The sequence below is a fragment of the Myxocyprinus asiaticus genome, chromosome 29 (genome assembly GCF_019703515.2).
Source record: "Myxocyprinus asiaticus isolate MX2 ecotype Aquarium Trade chromosome 29, UBuf_Myxa_2, whole genome shotgun sequence".
Classification (NCBI taxonomy): Eukaryota; Metazoa; Chordata; class Actinopteri; order Cypriniformes; family Catostomidae; genus Myxocyprinus; species Myxocyprinus asiaticus.
Window position 1 is genome coordinate 25248217 of NC_059372.1, and position 16811 is coordinate 25265027.

The window sequence follows — 16811 nt, forward strand, 5'->3', positions numbered from 1 at the left end:
AACAGAAGATAAAACTGTAATATCTATAATGTCTTAGAGTCATCATTGTGTAGTTTGATAAAATACGATTGTGTATTGTTTAAATATAATTAAATAATAATTGTATTTGTAACCCCAGTGAGCAAGCCGAAGGCGACTGTGGCAAGGAACACAAAACTCCATAAGATGTTGGTTAATGGAGAAAAATAACCTTGGGAGAAACCAGGCTCACTGTGGGGGCCAGTTCCCCTCTTGCTAACATTATGAATATAATGCCAATATTACTTATGTATAGTGCAAGTCATGGTTTAAAATGATTAAACTAAGTAAGTGTTAAGGGTCAGTGTTTAAACAAAGATTTTGTAAGAACTGTAAGATTAATGACTAATGTCTTTGAAGTCCATCCTGGATTAACTGCAGAAGTTCACATACTGTAGATGCAATTGTTCTTGTTAGTTGGCTGATGAAGGGTTTTGTTGGCAATTAATTGATAGTCTATGTATTCCATTTCAAGAGTGTAGTCCATCATTAGACCGAGGTGATGCAGGCAGAGATCAGTGAGGTGTATCGCAGTTCAACTGCCAGTAATTTCAGTGAGGTCTATCCTAAGTCCAAGGTTCAGGCAATGGCACATGAAGTATCCCATGTCTTATGGTTGGAGTTGGCATCAGTTCATCCTCTGAAGTCCATCGTAATAGAATGAAGTGATGTTTGGCTGGCACCGGCTGCATTTAGTCATCATCACTCAGCGACAAGTAGCAGTGGAGTCCAACACCAAGCAGGAATTGAGCCGGATCCAGCCAGTTCTGGTGACCTCAGGATAGGAGTCCCGAGGTTGAGACAGGGAAACAAATAAAATAATATTAGCATAGATGCCATTCAATTTATTGCAGAGTTATTGATCATGATCATTGTTTCTGGTTCTGGGAGACCTAACTAAAGCAGCCTAATTGTGAGTTGAAGGATAAATTAGGTTTATGCCTGGCTAAATAGATGAGTCTTTAGTCTAGACTTAAACTGAGTGAGTGTGTCTACATCTCGAACAGTGTTAGGGAGACTATTCCATAGTTTAGGAGCCAAATATGAAAAGGATCTACCTCCTTTTGTGGATTTTGATATTCTAGGAACAATTAACAGACCAGAATTTTGCGATCGTAATGAACGTGATGGAATATAGCGTGGTAGAAGGTCACTTAAGTACTGTGGAGCTAGACCATTCAAAGCTTTGTATGTAGTTAACAGAATTTTAAAATTAATACGAAATTTAACAGGTAGCCAATGTAACGATGATAAAATGGGGCTAATATGATCATATTTCTTGGTTCTAGTCAGCACTCTAGCTGCTGCATTTTGAACCAACTGAAGTTTATTTATTGATCTTGCTGGACATCCTCCCAGTAATGCATTACAATAATCTAGTCTTGAGGTCATGAATGCATTAATTTGATTTTCTGCATCAGCAACAGAGACCATGTGTCATAATTTAGCAATATTTCTTAGGTGGAAGAATGCTGTTCTACAAACATTGGTAATTTGATTTTCAAAGGACAGATTGGTATCAAATATAACACCTAAGTTCTTCGCTGTTGATGATGATGTAACTGTACATCCATCGAGAGTCAAATGATATTTTAGCGGCTTGTTTTTAGAGGTTTTTGGTCCAATAATTAGTACCTCTGTTTTGTCAGTATTGAGCAGAAGGAAATTTCTGGCCATCCAATCTTTTATTTCACTGATACACTCTGCTAATTTGGACAATTGTGAAATCTCATCAGGTTTTGAAGAAATATAAAGTTGGGTATCATCAGCATAACAGTGGAAACTTATTCCACGATTCCTGATAATATCTCCCAGGGGAAGCATATACATGGAGAAAAGCAGAGGCCCTAAAACTGATCCCTGTGGCACTCCATACTTTACTTTTGTTTGGTTTGACAATTCCTCATTTACATAGACAAAGTGGTAGCAGTCTGCTAAATAGGACCTAAACCATGCTAATGCAAGTCCACTAATGCCAACATAATTCTCCAGTCTATTCAAGAGAATGTCGTGATCTATCGTGTCGAAGGCAGCACTAAGATCTAAAAGCACTAGAAGTGAAATGCAGCCGCGATCAGATGATAAGAGCAAGTCATTTGTAACTCTGATAAGTGCAGTCTCTGTACTGTGATGGGGCCTAAATCCTGACTGAAATTATTCATATATACTATTTCTCTGTAGAAATGAACATATTTGGGAGGATACTAACTTTTCTTGTATTTTCGACATAAATGGGAGATTTGAAATCGGTCTATAATTAGCCAGTTCTCCAGGATTAAGTTGTGGCTTCTTAATAAGCGGTTTGATAACTGCCTATTTTAAAGCTTCTTGGGACATGTCCTAAGGATAGCGAGGAGTTAATAATATTAAGAAGAGGTTCTGAGATTACAGGGAATACCTTTTTTAAGAGCTTAGTTGGTATTGGATCTAACATACATGTTGTGGCTTTTGATGTTTCGATAAGTTTTGTTAGCTCTTCATGACCTATGACAGCGAAGGATTGAAGTTGCACGTGAGGAAAATTATGAGACACTGTTTTCTGAGGTACTGTGACAGATGATTGCATAATTCCAATTTTATTTATAAGTCATTACTATTGTGCTGTGACAGAATATCTGGTTCAGTCGATGCTTTATTCCTAACCAATTTAGCCACAGTACTGAATAAACAGGATTGTTGTGGTTATTTTCTATGAGTTTGCTAAAATATGCTGACCTGGCAGTTTTTAGTGCCTGTCTGTAGTTACAGACACTATCCTTCCATGCACCGCGAAATACCTCTAATTTTGTACTTGCGCTCCATTTTCCGAGCAGCTCTCTTGAGAGCATGAGTGTAATCATTGTACCATGGTGCAGGGCTTTTTTCTTTAATTTTCTTTAATCGAAGGGAGTCGACACTATCAAGAGTGCTAGAGGAGACTGTATTTATATTTTCTGTTATTTCAAGTTCTTCTAGGCTTTGGGGTTTACTGAGTGTATGAGATAGATCTCGAAGATTATTAGTGAAGTTATCTTTAGTGATCGAAAGAATAGTTCTACCTGAATGATAACATGGTGTAGATTGTGTAACATTAGCTGATCGCAGCATACAAGAGATGAGGTAATGATCCGAGATGTCATCACTCCACGGCAGAATTTCTATAGTATCAACATCAACTCCATATGACAGAATTAAATCTAGCGTATGATTATGGCGATGAGTTGGTTCTGTCACATTTTGTCTGACTCGAAGAGAGTTGAGAATATCGATAAATGCTAATCCCAATGTGTAATTTTCATTATCTATGTGAATGTTGAAGTCACCAACAATTAAAGCTCTATCTACATTAACTACTAGATCAGATAGAAAATGTGCAAATTCACCAAGGAAATCAGAATAATACCCAGGTGATCTATATACTGTAGCAAGGGTGAAAGACGACAGAGTTTTTTTATTTATATCTGACGGTGTCACATTAAACGTTATTAATTCAAAATACTTAAATTTATATCCTGTCCTCTGAGTAACACCAAAAACTTCACTGTAAATTGTAGCAACACCTCCTCCTCGACCCTTCAGACGAGGCTCATGTTTATAACAATAACCTGAGGGAGTAGATTCATTAAACTAATATATTCATCCAGTTTAAGCCAGGTTTCAGTCAAACAGAGCACATCCAAACTATGATCTGTAATAATTTAATTTACAATTAGTGCTTTGGTAGAAAGAGATCTAATGTTTAGTACCCCTATCTTTATATGGTGTTTATCTTTCATTTGTTTGTTTTGTTCAAGTTTGACCTTAATCAATTTTTTTCTAAATGATTTAGTGAGAGTTTTGTGTTTGGTAGTTCGGGGAACAGACACAGTCTCTATGTGATATCTAGGTGTTACAGTCTCTATGTGTTGTAGTTTATGTGACCTGTGGTTAAAGTGGTTTTAACCACTGGACTCCAGTGGTTAAATCCATGTCTTCTGAAGCTATATGATAAGTTTAGGTGAGAAATAGACAGATATTTAAGTCCTTTTTTCACTATCAATCCCAACTTTGCCTTTTACATTCTTCTTCTTTTGTTTTTGGCAATTCACATTCTTCATGCATACTGCCACCTACTGGTCAGGGAGGACAATTTATAGTAAAAAAAGGCCTTAAATATTGATCTGTTTCTCACCTACACCTATCAGATTGCTTTAGAAAATGAATTTCAATTAAGCTGCCTTTATATGCTTTTTGGAGCTTTAAAAATCACTTGCATTTCACAGATTCACTTGAATTGTATGAACCTACAGAACTGAAATATTCTTCTAAAAATCTTTGTTTGTGTTCAGCAGAAGGAAGAAAGTCATTCACATCTGGGATGGCATGAGGGTGAGTAAATGATGAGAGAATTTTCATGTTTGGGTGAACTATCCCTTTAAATACTTATTTGTACTTACCCTCATGACAATTTACCACAGTTCTTGCATAGTATCCAGAATTTAACTGTTAAATTTAGTTTACCTTAAAGATTATGGTAATCCCAGGTAAAACCATGCTCCTCATTACCAGATGTAATTATGGTTTTAAAAAACAAATTATGGAATTTGTAATGAAAGACCATGTAGAATCCATTTAAAAATGCGGTTTAATTGGGTAGTGCCGTTTTGTCACGCTTTTGGAGTATTTTGTTTCCCATGCGCAGGAGTAAATGGCAGCGCTTAATAAGAGTGGGGCAATTTTGTAGTTGTATGTGTGGGAAAAATCGGTCGTAATATCCGACCATTTAGTCACATCAGCCCACTACTCGACTGACAGGCCCACTGGGAAAAATCCAGGTGCTCCCGATGGCCAGTACATCCCTGATTTTTATGCAAACACAAGTCCTCAACTAGTCCCAGTCTGTGTACACCCACCCACAGAAGTGAAAATGGGAGGACTGGAAGACATGTCCGCTTTGCCCTCCTGCAACAGTCGCGTTGGGTACTACTGTGCCTTTAAGAAGCACCCTCTTGATTTACATATAAGATGGGCATGCATATGTATGTGGCCCCACCCTCCTGTATCATTCACATCGAGCGCTGTCATTAAGAAACTCCCATTTAATTTATTTATTAAATTTTGTGTTTTTATGCAAAGCTTCAGTAAGAAAACATAAGTTTACTTATTTCTAGTCTTGGAAAGTTTGACAAAGGGTTGGATGCTGGAAATCCTTTCCACAAAAACATGAATATGTATAACAGGACTTTTATAAACTATAATATAAACCATTGCAAGAAAGGATCTTCTATAATATATGCAAACATTTCCATCCTTTGCTGTTGTATTACATCTTACATGACAAACTGAGTCAGATGTGGTATACTTACACCTTTATTAAGTTGAGTCTATTAAAAAAGCAGACATTCAGCAACAGTTGAACATTGTAGCAGCGAGAATAGTCGAATAAACACTAACTGGGTTTTTCTTGTTTTCTTGTGGTTGTTTTTTTTAACAAATGTCACACCATGCATTGAGCTCAAGAATCCCCTATCACAGGTGTGTTTATATTGTAAGAATAATTGTAAAATTACAGAGACACTTCTCAGTGGCACAGCTTGCTCTGGGAAAATGTTTATTCTGCAGAGTATTATTTTGTGAATTACGGTTATGGAAGACAAAACAAAAAATAAATGTAATATTGTGACTTCTGATAAAAAACAAAAAAAAAAACCCAAACAGAAAAACAAAATGGGAAAAAGGCTACCAAAATAAATATGCAGACCCTTTATTCTGTTTATCTTTGTGTTTCATTGTTGATACAGGTAAACCCCTTTACAAATTAGAAAGTATTTCCATTTCACGGGAGTAACACACAAGTAACAAGCTTTCATCTCACTCTTTACCATTTACACAAGAAAAACAATCTTCACACATTTGCATCACATCACACAATCAGTGTCAGTCCTTGCCATTCTTACAAACTGCAATCAACTCATAGAACACCACAACAAAAAAATACAATTTCCAGAAACATAGAACATGAGATTAGTTCTCATTTCAGTGAAGCTGTAACTTTAAGCCAATTTAGAACTTGAGATAAAAAAAAAATATTTAAAAAAAATTCACAACGGGAAAAATAAAAGCCATCAGATTGTTTGTGAAATAAGATTCCCAAACAGATCACCTGCAACATGTTGGATCAAAACAGCATTTTGTGTTTCTGTGTAGTAGGTGTTACAAAATCATTTAGAATAAATGTGCATTAACTCATCAGGCTACACGTCACTTTCTGGTTTAGGAGAGTTATAACTGAATAAACCCAAGGCAGAGATCAGGAGCGGAAGTAGAGGTGAATGAGTGTGGGTGAGCTGATAGAAGTTTGGGGAGCCTGGGCCCCGATTGAAAGGTGTCCCTTTTGAGTTAGTCAATAGCTGGGTCCGGGTAGCAGATGGACTTCATTGCAAGGAACACCTGCATTGGACAAAGCGGTCTCAAGTCCAAAAGTGAGATGCATAAATGTGTGCCATCAGGGCACAGAGTTCAACAGGTCCTGCAGGAAGTTGTCAGGGTCTGGGATGTCTGACAGAAGTCCTGGAGAAAGATACAGTAAAGCAGAGTCAGTACGAGAGAAAAACTTTGATTGTGGGTTTTCAATATCCACGAATCAAAGCTAAAAATATACAGCACCATTATTTTACCACTGGGTGCAGCAAATGCAGTTGATTAAGCTTAACTTTTATTGAACCTGGAACATTCCTGTACTTAAACCTAGAACATCTGACAAGTTGTAATCATCTGACATTTGCCAACTGTGTGTTTACTACATGGCAGAAAAGTGTGTAAACATTTCTCACCTACGACATCCAGGAACTCTGAGAAGGATTCAGCAGGCATGAGCTCATCCTGGAAGGCCCTCAACACCCTTTCTGAAGCCTCATAGATGGGCATATCATTGTGCCTTATGTACTCTGCGAGTGAGAAGGACCAGCCTCCCTCTGTGTTGCTGGTGGGCACTTTCTAAAGTGGGAACATGTATAACAAGATTTTTATAAACTATAATATAAACCATTGCAAGAAAGGATCTTCTATAATATATGCAAACATTTCCTTCCTATGCTGTTGTATTACATCTTACATGACAAATGTGGTATTCTTACACCTTTATTAAGTTGAGTCTATTAAAAAAAAAAGCAGACATTCAGCAACAGTTGAACACTGTAGCAGCGAGAATAGGCGAATAAACACTAACTGGGTTTTTCTTTTCTTTTTTTTTTTTCAACAAACATCATGCATTCAGCTCAAGAATCCCCTATCACAGGTGTGTGTTTATATTGTAAGAATAAATGTAAAATTACAGAGACACTTCTCAGTGACACCTTGCTTACCAGAGGCACAGCTTGCTCTGGGAAAATGTTTATTCTTAAGTATTATTTTGTGAATTACGGAAAACAAAAAATTAATTTAGTATTGTGACTTCTGAACAAAAACACAAACAGAAAAACAAAGTGGGAAAAAGGCTACCAAAATAAATATGCAGACCCTTTATTCTGTTTATCTTTGTGTTTCATTGTTGATACAGGTAAACCCCTTTACAAATTAGAAAGTATTTCCATTTCAACTCATGAAACCCAAATTCATGAAAATATGCACTTATTATAAATAATGAACACAAATCTAAAAATTCTAAAATGTTTAAATCAACAAATTAATAAGAGAGATGATGAGAGGATATTTTCATACCCTGAACATGTCATAGATGAGATCCACCAGACCCCAGAAGAGAAGTGGTGAGCGGTAAACAGCATACTCCTTCACTGCTTTGTCTGTGAGTCTGAAATGATAAATTAAATCTGTAATTAAATCACATTAAAATAATTGAATTATCATCAAAAACTGTTCAATCAAAACATTCTTCGAAAACATATTTTATAATTGCACTTTTAACTCACAAAGCGCAATTATCAAAAAATAAAATGGCACAATAATCCAAATTTTTCTGAAAAAATACAATTAAAAATGAATACAAATCATTGTTACAGTAAACATCATCATCATTCAACAGAGTACATGGCCGCAAACGATACTACTACTAATAAGCAGTACTAAGACCTAATGCAATCTAATACAACCAGGCCTAACCACTGCCTCTAGAAAATTAAGCATCGATCTTCAAGGCACACTATGATCCTGCTTAATGCCAACATAAGCTGCTTGAGAGCAAGCAAAAACACTGGCCGAAACCAAAAATAGAAACCCTAAACAAACACAATGTTTAGCACATTTAAATGTTCTAGCTCTGATATGTGCTGAGTAAAGGTGAAATGATTCACTCGTTTTTTTTGGGTTGATGCATCGATTCCTAATCCTGCAGATTCATATGCATCAATTTTGAAATATGATTTTTGAATTGAGAATCGTTAGTGTTGGTCAATAATCGATATAAAATTCTACAAATCTAAAGAATCGCAATTCGCTTCGTCCTCACAGCTCTCCCCTCATAGACACGTGCTGCACTCTTCTATTGCCCTTCACAGGATTGCGCCCACTTTCTTTTCCATCCATAACTGTCATTCAGACTTTTTGAGGCTTTCAAGCACCTCAAGTCAGATCTCTCCTCATAGCAGCCACTGACTATCACATGAGCAAACCATTGATACAGCTGCCAACTCATTTCGGCCACTACCGAAATAAAATGCTTTCATTGCAGGGGAACTGTTATTTTCTATAAGATAAAATAGTGCCATTTTACTGGTATCATTTGGGGACTTGCAGAAAACATTTAAGTTAAATTCATCTAGCTGATATTGCTTTTCTCTTTATTTGCATACACGGCCTTGAAGAAATTGAATTTAGTCAGATGATGTTACTTTAGTGTTGTAATATTTGGATTAGTTTACTGATTCAGGGTTCCCACAGTCATGGAAAACCTGCATGTATCAGATCATTTTAAAATTGTGATTTCCAGGCCTGGAAAAGTCATGCAAATAATAATAGTTTTTTATTTTTTATTGTGGAATATAGAAAACTTTTCTAGTTATATTCAGCTCTAAAATATTCTATTTACACACTGCACTCTTAGTTGTATTCCAAGTAGCCTGTATGTACAAGTATTTAATGTGTTTACTTTCATGTTACTTTTGGTGCAATAAACAATCTAAAGTAGTTCTTTCTTTACACATTTGAGGAAGAATTTAAAAATCCTATAAATGCATTTTTAGAAATACAGAATTGCATTGTTAATGCAATTGAATTTCATTGTTTTTGAATAAAATTGTTCTGAATTAGCAAAAAAAAAAAAAAACAAAAAAAAAAAAAACTATGAATCGTGAATCAATCAATTAGCTTTCAACCCAAAGATTCACACACATACAGAGTCATGCATTGGTCTCTTACTTGTTAGCACCCCCTGGTGAGACCTTACGAGCATGAGCGGTGACCAGCAGCCTGCGCAGGAAGTCAACACGTGTAGCCATCCAGCGCTCAGGTGGCAGGATATGCATGGCCAATATGGTGAAGTAGTGCGGCCCGTCCACCTCATACGAAGTCTCCATCCATTTCTCACAAGGCTGCTCCAAGAAGCTCTGAAGATTCTTCTCCTCCCGTGATGTTGCCCTTGTTCTGAAGTGAAAACAAATAAAATAAAATATCCATCAGTAACATGTCAAACAGCACTGGAATGGGCCAATAGTAATGTGTGTAATTCAAACCAGTCAATGCAAAAGGTAAAAGCTCAAATTGGGGCATTCCAAGAAAATATTAAACACTGACACCAAGTTAAGTTGTGGCAGAGTCAGCATGATGTTTCCAGGCAAGATATTAATTAACATATCCTGGAACATCATTCTTTTCAAAGAAAAGTAGTCCTAACATTACTAGAACTGAAGTAGTAACAAACAAAAGCTGAGATACGCACGTGTTAAGGACGTAGAGAACTGTGTGAATGATGTAGGGGATGAGGTGGATGTTGCTCTCGCGGCCTCCTCCCCCTGTGTCCACACTGAAGGATTGCTCCATGGCAAATCGTAGGAACAGCAGCTTGGTATCGTGAATGTTGAGCTGGTATGTGGGTTCCCTCTGCCCTGTGCACTCCTGCAGATATGTGTTGTGCCTGTAAAAACAGGATTAAAATCCAGAATGCTACATTTATAATATTTTTATACTGGAATACTAGATTCTGATTGGTCAGTTGCAGCATTCTGTGGTCAAATATTTTTGTACAATGACCGCTAAACTGCATAACTGACTGTTGTCCCAGGCAAACAATTTATATTGCTGTGCTAATTTCATGTCTCTCGTATAACTCTGTGGTCTCTTTCTTCTGACATAATTTCAAAATCAAATAACATCCATTTATTAATTCAGTAATTAGGCATGTAATAAGTGGCATATTGAACAATCAGCTGGTCATTATTGCAAAATAAATTCCTTCAGGATGATTCAAGTCCCGATCACCCTGTTGAGGTCTGTTTTGTGATTATGACCGGCTGACTGTATATTATTCCTAATACAATCAGTTACTTGTGCAGGAGCACATCTTAGTCCTCATTCACTACAAATGCAAGCAGGGCATACCTTGCCAGACAGGTAGCGAAGGCAGATTCGGGTACGTGTGGCCCCCATACTGGTAGAAGCCCATTGCATTTTGTATTGGCATTCTGTAGTGCGGCACTCTCCCATTCCTCACGCCCTCTAGCAAGCCTGATCCAGACATAAAGAGATAAATATAAGACACCACGGAGACTATAAAACTTTCCATGATCAAATCCAATGTATTCACAAAGAGACATGCCGATTTCACGCACCTGACAGCAGCAAGGTGACAGTCATAGTGGACTATGTTAAAGTGTGAGACAGTGCTGTAGCCCTGCTGTTTACGTGGTTTGTTCTCAGACTCCTCAATGGCTACACGCTTCGTAAATGTATAGATGCCTAGTACTTTTGTAGGCTGTGGGGGTGCAGAATGTGTGCAAACATTAGAAAGCAATGAAGTCAGATTAATAACACAATGGCACAACTGATTATGGGACCTACAGTAAAATCAAATGCAAACAATCAGCATACATACCAGGACTGTCAAATTAAAATTCGAGTATTTGTTGAATTTAAGAAAACAAATGCATATTCGAATGCTAAAACTGTGCGTTCTAATTTTGGATGTGTGCCAAGCATTGACAACGACTTCAGATCGACTGCATTCTTGCACTAAAAAGGCTTGACACAGCGCAACAAATACAGTTTAACAGAAAGCAGGTATCTTGACATGCTTTTTAAAGTTCTTTTTGATTCGACACAGAATCTAAAAAACAGCGCTGCTGCACGAGATGCTGAATAAACAAAAACATAGCGAAATAAAGACGTTTTCTTTCTAACATTTGTTCGGTATCTCACTATGGGAATTCGCCTCAGGCATATCCAACACTGGAAGCAATGACACCACGTCTGTCAGCTGACAGACCAATCACAGCAGTGGTAAGGGAGCCCCACCTCCCTATATAACACACCACCACACATCTCAGGTATTTCTCGTTCTCTTCACCGTGAAGATTATTGGAAGCTATCCTCAGCAGGACTCGCAAGGAGTGGTTGCTAAACAGTTCATTAGACGAGCCGTTCAGGTACGTCGCAGAGCGCGGCTTTTTTCTTTTGCGAATATATTCACTGTCGAAGTGAATATATTTTTCTGCCATGTCGATATTGCTTCTCTGGGCATAAACCAGCACGTCAAGGTGGTTTTATGTATTTTTTTTAGTAGAGTTAAAAGCGGTTATAGCTTCTACCCTCTCCTGCAATTCATGGTGGTGTGGCTGATCGGCTGGTCTTAACACATTAAGGAGAGATCTGGGGATTCACACAGAATCGAGTGGCACATTGTGGTGAACTGGCTCTGTGTTCTTGAGCTCAGTTTTCTGTAATGGCGACTGCGAGCTCACTGAGCGGCAGAGCAAAGGATCCCTCCCATCTGTGCGCGTTTGAATCTATGACCACATCCAAGGATTTCCACCCGCTCTGTATCACCTATCTCAGGGTCAGACATGAGCAGGCTGCACTCGCTAATTCCGAGTGTTGCCCGTACTGTTCCTCGTTCGTACGGTGAGTTTTGGAGGGTGCGGGTCGAGGCGTCAAATAATGGGTATCCTTGTTTTTCTCCACCATCAGTGGAGAAAGACCCCCCGCCCCAGCTGCAGGAACAGCGCAGCTGGGGTGATTTAATGGACGAAGTTTCCACCGACCTGCCTCCCCTTTTTGAATTTGCCCCTTTGGCGGGGGACAGGAAAGAAGAGGAAGAGGATTACGATGATGATCACCTTTTGGAGGATGATGGCAAGGAAGATGAGGATGATGCCATTCACCCCGCTTATTCTCGGCCGGGCAGTGCGATGGGCACGTCCCCCCTCTCCTGTCCAGGGAGAGCTGGACCTGGTTGAAATGTGTAGACAGGTGGCAGCCAAACTCTCCATTGACTGGCCGACACAGCAGGTGGGCAAGGGTGCAGAGAGCGACCTGTATGACGGTAAATGGCTGCCATCTCGTACTGCCCCGATAAAACAATTAATTCCTGCCATCCCAGCATGCATCACAGAGATGCAACATTTTTGGGACAAGCCGTTTTCTCACAGAGTGCCTGTTAAAGGATTCTCTTGGCTGGATGTGCACGGGATGGATGATCTGGGGACGTCCATCCCACTCCGGTCGAGGCATTGGTGGTGAATCACCTACACTCCAATTGTTGGGCAGCCTTTTCGTCCACTCCACTCCCCCTTCATTGCCAGGACTGACAGAGATTGTCTGCCTCCATTTATCAGAAAATCTATTGATCTTCATCCTTAGTCGTAAGGGCTCTTAATGCCACCTCGCTCCTCACAGCGAATCAGGCCGAGCAGATGGAGAAGATGGGGCGTAAAATTGATGCCGGGGCACTGGACGCAGCATTGTTGCAGATCTGCGTCATTGTGGATCTCAACCTGCACACATCAAGAGGAGCCGTCCAGAGCTGCGGCGCAGCATGGGTCTAGTCGTCGTGGGCGAATGGGCTCTTTGGCTGGGTTTGTCGGGTTTGTCAGAGAGAGAGAGAGAGAAGACAGACTTCCTGGATGCCCTGGTGGAACCAAAAGCCCTTTCCCGTGGCCATATGGGCTACTTTACGCGTTTCCCCCAGTGAGTTTTATCATTCCAACTCTGAGTAAGAGAATATGTTCACTCAGTCATACTGATCACCCCGTACTGGCCTGGGAAACTGTGGCTGGCAGAAATAATGCAACTCTTGTACGGCCAGACTTGGCCTCTCCCGCTGCACAGGGACTTGCTGTCACAAGCATGGGGGGAAATATTTCACACCGACCCGGACCGAGTAGCTCTATGGGCTTACCCCCAAGGGTGATTGAACAGATTCAGAGTGTGAGGGCTGCCTAAACGTGCTCCGCATATGATCAGAAATGGAGTGTGTTTGAGCAGTGGTGTGCACAGACACATTGTTCCATTTTTATGTTCGGTGGGAGACGTTGTGTGTTTTCTTCAGGAACATTTGGATAAAGGCAAGCCGTCAAGGTTTATCTCGCTGCCATATCGGCCTGTCATATGGAAATTGAGTACAATAGGTTAACACCCGCTTGTTTGCAGGTTTATGAGGGGCGTTCGGCATTTGAACAGGGTGTCAAAACCGCTAGTTCGGTAATGGGATCTGTCCGTGGTTCTGAACGCGCTCTCTCACCCTCCCTTTGAGCCAGTTGAAAGTATGGAACTGAAGCTCCTTTCGCTAAAGGCAGCTTTGTTACTGGCTCTGACGACCACAAAGTGAGTAAATGAACTCAATGCTTTGTTGGTACATCACTCTTGTATGTGCTTTGCAGTGGATTTGTCGAGTGTCTCTTAAAACAAATCCAGCCTTTGTGTCTAAAGTGAGCGACTCCACACTCCGCTGTAAGACAGTGGACTTGCTGGCTTTTCACCTGCCAATGTTTTCCTCATCGGAGGACAAGCGGCTTAATTGTCTGTGTCCAGTTCATACTCTACGTTTGTACGTGGAGAGAACTAAGGCATTGAGGAGGAGTAATCAGCATTTAGCTTCTTAGGCTGATTCTCATAAAGGCAGACACATATCATGACAGCACCGGTCTCATTGGGTAGTGGAAGCTATTATATCAAGTTACATTAGTCTGGGGTTGCGACCTCCAGAGGGCTTGAGAGCTCACTCTACCAGAGGCATGGCTACCTGGTGGGCGCTGTTTAAGGGCATTTCAGTCCAGGACATTTGTGCGGCTGCAAATTGGGCGTCACCTCACAATTTTGTCCGATTTTAAAGACAGAATGTTACAGAGCCGTCATTGGCTCATTCAGTACTTTGTGTAGGTAGTCAATCTACCAATGTGTAAAAAAAAATTATAAAAATAAAATACACAAATCAATAATAACTCAGTAAAGCATAAGTGTGTTATTTTGTTGACACTACAAGTCGGTTGATGGTCTGCTTCGGACAGCATATCTACAGTACAGGATTTGGCTATATGCCATAGTGAGATGCCGAACGAATGTTAGAAAGAGAACTTTAGGTTACTCATGTAACCCCAGTTCTCTGATAACAGGAGTGAGGTATCTCAACACACTTCCCTCCTTGCAGTTGCACGAAGAAGAGATATGCGGAGAATGAAGAAGAGACCTGTTGCGGTGTCTTAAATAGGGAGGTGGTGCTCCCTTATCACTGCTGTGATTGGTCTGTCAGCTGACAGACATGGTTTCATTGCTTCCAGTGTCGGATACGCCTGAGGCAAATTCCCATAGTGAGATACTTGATTTTACTTGAGTAACCTAAAGTTCAGCTAGCTCACGTGGTTACGCAGAAAAACAAAAGGATGGTTGCAAAACTGTTCGGTGTGAACAGCCCCTTACAGAAGGTGGATGTACTTGGCCATTGCGTCTTGCTCTGTTATAAGCATTTGTCAGATTAAGCAATGAGTTTTTTTGAACACTTTATCAGCAAAGATGTTCAACTTGGAAATGTGTGTCTCGAGATCCTCGCGTTCGGTTTCATTCTGTTGTGTTCCGTCTGTTTGAACAGCCCCTGGCCAGGGCTGATAATCTGAGCCGCTTCAACACCAAGTTCAGCTGAATACCACTACTATCTGGGAATATTGCTACCCTACATTAAACTGTACTGAATAAAAAACATTGTGGTATTTTGCTGTTACTGAAATGTTTTCCCCCCTCATTTTAATTTTGACTTAACATTTGAATATATGGACTGACTAAAATGTTTTATTTCTTTAATGCACATTAGTTGAACAGCCAGGAATGTTCTTTGCAACAATATAACGGTGCTGTATGGTTCATGTATTTAATGCGCCCTCTTGTAGACAAAAGAAATAACGTCAATTTAAAAATCAGCCTGCTTTAAAATTTGAATATTATTTGAAAATTTTAATAAAAGTTTATTTAGTTTCTCTGCCAAATTGACAGCCCTAATACATACCTGGAACTTGTAGCCCTCTCTACAAATACAGCAGGTCAACCCAGGTTCTTCGATGAGCTCCTCCATCTGTTTAAGCAGGGACGTCTTAGTCACCACCTGACCCTTCTCATTGGTCTGAAAGAAAGCAAACATAATCAAAATATTGACCTTGCAGTGACAGCATAATAAAACTGGGGAAAAATAAGTCATTAAACACGTGATACAAGACAAAGTTCATGAAAACTACAATGAAAACTAAGTTAAATTGTTTGTTAAAAGTGCTAACATAGTTGGAAAAACACAAATTCTTTTTTTATTCTACATGGAGAGGGTCCGCACATGGGGGCTGCCATGTTAGAATCACATGACCTGCCCAATACTACTTGCTTAATCTCAGTAACCGTCCTGTTATTTGACACTTTCACTCACTGATTAAAGTAATCATGGCTGACTGTGAATACTACATTTCTACAATGGCATCTAAAACTAAAAACCATAGATTTTAAATGATGCTACATCCAAGCCACTAGGTGTCAGAGTAAGTCCAAGATGACACAAAGACAAAAGTCACTGAATGCACGTAATTTTTTATTGTTTGTGATTTAACACCACGCCAGGTCCCATGGCTTTTTTCATGCCGAAACTAAGTTAAAATGTAATAACAGGCATAGAGATTAAAAGCCTATATAAGGTTTTTAAAATCTATTTTTGATCAAAACTCAAAATCTGCTTTAACTTTTCAAAAAAAGTGTTTGTTAACATTCGTAAATGCACTATGACCTAACATGAACTAACAATGACATTTTTTGTTTATTAACTACCATTAACAATGTTTAATAAATGCTGTAAACAATATATTGTTAATTGTTTGTTCATGATACCTAATGCATTAACTAATGTTACCAAATGTAACAAATGGAAACTTTTTGTTAAGTGTTACCCAATTTGCTTATTGAATTAAAACCACCATTATCCAATAAAATATGCTTCAGAGACAGTGGACTCTGGTATGAGGCACATTATGGGGGATACAAATAATTTTTTACATATAAATAAACATAATTATAAATACTTTAATAAAGCCCTGATACAAGATTAAAGATCTGTAGACAAAGCAGTTTTCTTCAACTGGTCTATACATCAAGCTTCTACACTGAGAGTAACAACTCACTGTCATTCCCAGTGTGCCGAGAGCTTTCTGCCTCATTGCCATGGCCATGCGTTTCTTCTCTGCTCGAGTTTCCCTTCGAGCAGCGTCGATCTTCAGGTTAACCTCTGCATGCTCCCTAAGTGCCTCCAGAAGATTCTCTGCTAAAGTGCCGATACCCTCGTCACTGGACACCTGCTCCAGCTTGTGCAAATTGGTTATTGAATCTGTTCCGATTAGCATCTATCAGGTACAAATAGAGAAGAA

At 39.3% G+C, this 16811-nt stretch overlaps 1 protein-coding gene across 6 annotated transcripts in view; it reads right to left on the minus strand.

Moving 5' to 3' along the window:
- Positions 1-5330: 5330 nt before the first annotated feature.
- The window catches only part of LOC127419701 (E3 ubiquitin-protein ligase UBR4-like), a 92335-nt gene continuing 80854 nt past the window's right edge, over positions 5331-16811 (minus strand). For all 6 annotated transcript variants that reach the window (XM_051661337.1, XM_051661336.1, XM_051661335.1 and 3 more), the window contains 9 exons: positions 16569-16787; positions 15419-15532; positions 10758-10900; positions 10528-10653; positions 9869-10063; positions 9349-9573; positions 7696-7786; positions 6810-6972; positions 5331-6546 (listed from right to left, as the gene is read on the minus strand). In XM_051661337.1, the coding sequence (XP_051517297.1) occupies positions 6482-6546; positions 6810-6972; positions 7696-7786; positions 9349-9573; positions 9869-10063; positions 10528-10653; positions 10758-10900; positions 15419-15532; positions 16569-16787 (1341 nt within the window). In that variant the 3' untranslated portion in view covers positions 5331-6481. The remainder of the gene's footprint in view (positions 6547-6809; positions 6973-7695; positions 7787-9348; positions 9574-9868; positions 10064-10527; positions 10654-10757; positions 10901-15418; positions 15533-16568; positions 16788-16811) is intronic.